At 48.3% G+C, this 4,115-nt stretch overlaps 1 protein-coding gene across 1 annotated transcript; it reads right to left on the reverse strand.

The window, feature by feature from the left end:
- Positions 1-489: 489 nt before the first annotated feature.
- On the reverse strand, positions 490-3,241 carry LOC143349100 (uncharacterized). Its single transcript, XM_076780055.1, has 2 exons — positions 3,007-3,241; positions 490-1,706 (listed from the first exon to the last, which is right to left on the reverse strand). The coding sequence occupies exons 1-2, from the start codon at positions 3,239-3,241 to the stop codon at positions 490-492; spliced, it is 1,452 nt and encodes a 483-aa protein (XP_076636170.1).
- Between the last annotated feature and the right edge of the window lie 874 nt (positions 3,242-4,115).

Below are 4,115 nucleotides of genomic sequence, written 5' to 3' on the forward strand. Positions count from 1 at the left end.
TGGCCTGTTCATCAGGGACGTCTGAATGAACTTGATCAGTCGAGCAAGGAGTAGGGCAGCGCATAGCTCCAATCGAGGGACGCTGGCCGTTTTTATCGGAGCATCGCGAGTTTTCGCCATTAGAAGGGCCGAACTGACTGTCCCATCCTCGAGTACACTTCGGAGATAGACCACCGCAGCATATGCCTTTGTTGAAGCGTCCGAAAAGCCGTGAAGGCTTTGAGTGGTGAAGACTCTTGGCGAGGTTTTCCGAGGAATGGTGAGTGAATGGAACTCGGCAAATTCGGAACAAAATAAGCGCCATTCTTGAAGATAGTCTGGCGGAACTGTATCATCCCAGTCGCACTTCAAGGACCAGAGTTGTTGGAGGTGAATTTAGGCTAGTACGACAAATGGAGCGACCCAGCCCATAGGATCAAATAATTTGGCGATTGAAGAAAGCATTTCGCGCTTGGTGGTGATTTGATTGCGTGAAGTCAATGCATGGAACTAAAACTGATCTGTGACAGAGTTCCACCTTAGGCCCAGCACTGAAATATTTCCGTCGACTTGAAGGAATGCACTGACGGCTAAACCGTGATTGGCCTCGTCGATGTCGGATAACAGCCGGCTGTCGTTGTTCGCCCATTTGCGTAACGAAAAGCCTCCCTTTTGAACCAATAGGATCGTCTGGTTGCGGATCAGGCGCAGTGACGTGAGGTCGTCACTTCCGAAGAGGAAGTCGTCAACGTACGCTTGGTAGCTTAAAACTTGCACTGCGTCCGGGTAGGAGGAACCTTCGTCCTCGATTAATTGTCTCAACACTCTGAGAGCGAGATATGGCGCTGGAGTTGTACCATATGTTACCGTGAGCAGCTGGTATTCGTCAATCGGAGCAGAAGGAGACTCGCGCCAAAGGATGCGCTGAAAATCGATCTCGTGAGGGTGAGCGAGGATCTGCCGATACATTTTTTCGATGTCGGCCGCGTAGACATATTGGAATTGACGACAGCGAATCAGGATTGCGATCAGGTCCTGTTGGAGTTTTGGCCCACTGTGCAAATGTTGATTAAGGGATTTGCCATTTGAAGTGCGACTGGAAGCGTTGAAAACAATGCGAAGACGCGTCGTTTGACTAGTTTGGCGAATAACAGGATGGTGCGGAATGTAATAAGCATTTGGAGGTGCTATGGGCGACGGTGGATCCACCTTTCGCATATGCCCAAGAAACTGGTATTCCAAAAGAAATTCCTGATATTCGCGTTGGGAATTGGGGTCTCGTTTTAGGAGATTCTCTTGAGATCGCAAACTGCTAAGCGCTCTCGATCTGGAATCTCCGAGGTGAATCGGTTGGTCGTCTCGAAACGGCAATCGGACAATGTAAGGGCCTTCTGAGGTTCGCGAATTTGTTTCAGCGAAATGACGTTCGCAATTTTGTTCGTCAGGTGTCAAAATCGCGGGAGTTGGGAGCTCCTCGACTTCCCAGAAGCGGCGCAGATTGTGGTCAAGGTGTTCGAGGACGGACAAATGGTGGATGTGGACGTCATCGGAACCAGGAGTTTGGATGGGACCGGACAGGATCCAGCCCAAGGCCGTGCTTTGCGCGGTCGGGACACACCCTGAGCCTCGAATGACGCCTTGGAGTAATAGCTGCCCGTATAAATCCGCTCCAATAATAATGTCAATAGGGTCGGAGCTCATAGGATCCTTGTCCGTCAGATTTAGCCCTGCAAGGTAAGGCCATGTAACGTTTTGTTTCTGGCGAGATGGGACACCTGGTCAATGTTTGCATTATAATCGCGGTCGTCGAATATGCAGGCTCGTTCTGGTCCGCAGGTGTAATTGATATAGACGCTACTTGATGTGCGAAAGAGTCTTTCTCGCCAATTCCACTAATTCGTATGTAGTGCGATGTTCGTTTTAAGCGGAGCAGTTGCGCTAAATTTTCGGTAATGAGGGTCGCTGCTGACCCTTGGTCGAGAAGGGCTCTTGCAGTAACGCACCTGTCTTGAGGAGAATGCACCTGAACCCGCGCTGTTGAAAGGAGAACAGTTATCTTCAACGGTAAATTCGACGCTAAATTTGAACTAATTTCGATTTGGTCGTTAGATATCGAAGAACCAGCCCTTGACGCTGTGACCGAGGAATTTTTGTTTACCGGGAAATGCAACAACGTGTGATGCCTTTGATGGTACTCCTTACAACAGTGCGGATTCTTACACAATGCAGTGGAATGGCCGACGGAAATGCAATTGACGCACCGGTTTTGCTGCTTGATTAATTGATAGCGCTTGGAAGGGGATTTTCCCAAAAACTCGGAACATTGATAAATGGGATGATTTTGTTTACACAATGCGCACGAAATTTTGCTAGTAGCGGTTGAATGCGCGTGGAAGGTTTTCGGCAAAATCGATTTTGGTTTCTCTGGTTCGCTCGGTTTGTCGCGTTTAGTGACCGGCATCGCTTCTAATGCGCGAATTCTTTTTTCTAAAAACGCGTCGAATTCGCGGTACGTGCGAAACACGGTCGTGTCACCCAGATTAAACTCCCACGCCTTCCGCGTCGCGCGATCTAGCTTTTGTGTACCGAGAAAAACGAAAATGCTGCAATGGTCGACTGGCCTGTCAAGGTTTCGTAGCATTTCGATCGACATATTAAGTTTGTCACGCAACGCCCGCAGTTCAAATTGAGTCTCGGACACAACGGTCGGTAATGTAAACAACACATTCAAATGGGTGGATATAAGTCGGTGTTTGTTTTCGTAACGAGACGTTGTTATTTTCCACGCGACTTCAAAATTATGGTTTGCGACCGGTAGGTGACTCACCGCGAGGCTCGCTTCGCCCTTCAACGACGCGTGCAAGAAATGGAGGCGTTCCACGTTGGACAAGGACTGGTTGTCGATGACCATGTGGGTGAAGCGGTCACGAAAACTTTCCCAATGTTCAAATGCGCCCTCGAACGTGGGAAGGTTAATCCTGGGTAGATGGGCCGTCGGATGTTGCGGAGCAACGTTCAAATTCTAACCGTTGGCTGCTGCTGGATCCGGTGGAGGAGACACCCCCATGAGGACTTCCGCCAAGAAGTCCAATGCCTCCTGATATTTCTCTTCGCATGTGGCCAATGGGTCTTCCACGAAGTAGGTGTAGGTGGCCTTTATTTTATGGTCGGCCGTGGCTGAGATTTTTGCGTCCAAATCCTGGCATTGTGCGAAGGTTTCCTCGGTCATCGCCATGCGGTTTTGCGTAACGGCGACCGTCATTTTTGCCTGACCCAGTTTTTTTAAATTGGTAAGAGCGCGTTCGATCGAACGCATCCCTTGCGATAGCTTATGTAGCAATTCTTCAATTGAGGTCATTTTCGTTTTAGATCGGCTTCTTCCTCGACTCTTATCCGGCTCGAAGGACCAAAATGTTCTGTTTGGAATGAGAGCTGATTCGCCCGTTTTTCTTAAGGACTGGACGGCGAGGTTTGGAGAATGAAGAATGAACTCTTAACAAGTTGTAACTTTATAAAGCAGAAAACTTCACCGGATTAACAGAAACAATAAATTGAGGCGTAAATGGATATAGTTGATAAATCCCGTAACAAAGAACTGTGAGAGTTCGGTAAAACAAGCGATTTGAAATTAATTTGGAAGGTCACTCCGCTCGCACTTAATTGTTTGGTATTGGCATTAAATCTGAACGGCGATCGCGTACCACGATCCGGCTCGGTCAAGCCTGACCCTAAAATTTCCGAATTTTGCCGAATCGCGAGCACGATCGCCCGTGAGCTCGCGCGCATGCCCGCTACCGTCAGTGGAACTTTCCGTTCGTCGAAACGGAACAATACTGCTCCCTTACTAGCTTCCTCCTCCATTACTAGCTCACTGCTTGCACAAAAGCTTACTGCTTTCTTACTACTTAATTGCTTTCTTACCAGCTTAATGCTTGCTTACTAGCTTACTGGTTACTTGCTACCTTACTTCTTGCTTACTAGCATACTGCTCCCTTACTAGCTCCCTGCTGGCTTACTAGCTTATAGATAGCTTACAAGCTTATTGATTGCTTACAAGCTTACTGCTTGCTTACTAGCTTAGTGCTTGCTTACTAGCTTACTGGTTGCTTACTAGCTCACTGCTTCCTAACAAGCTT

The sequence above is a fragment of the Colletes latitarsis genome, chromosome 12 (genome assembly GCF_051014445.1).
Source record: "Colletes latitarsis isolate SP2378_abdomen chromosome 12, iyColLati1, whole genome shotgun sequence".
NCBI lineage: Eukaryota > Metazoa > Arthropoda > Insecta > Hymenoptera > Colletidae > Colletes > Colletes latitarsis.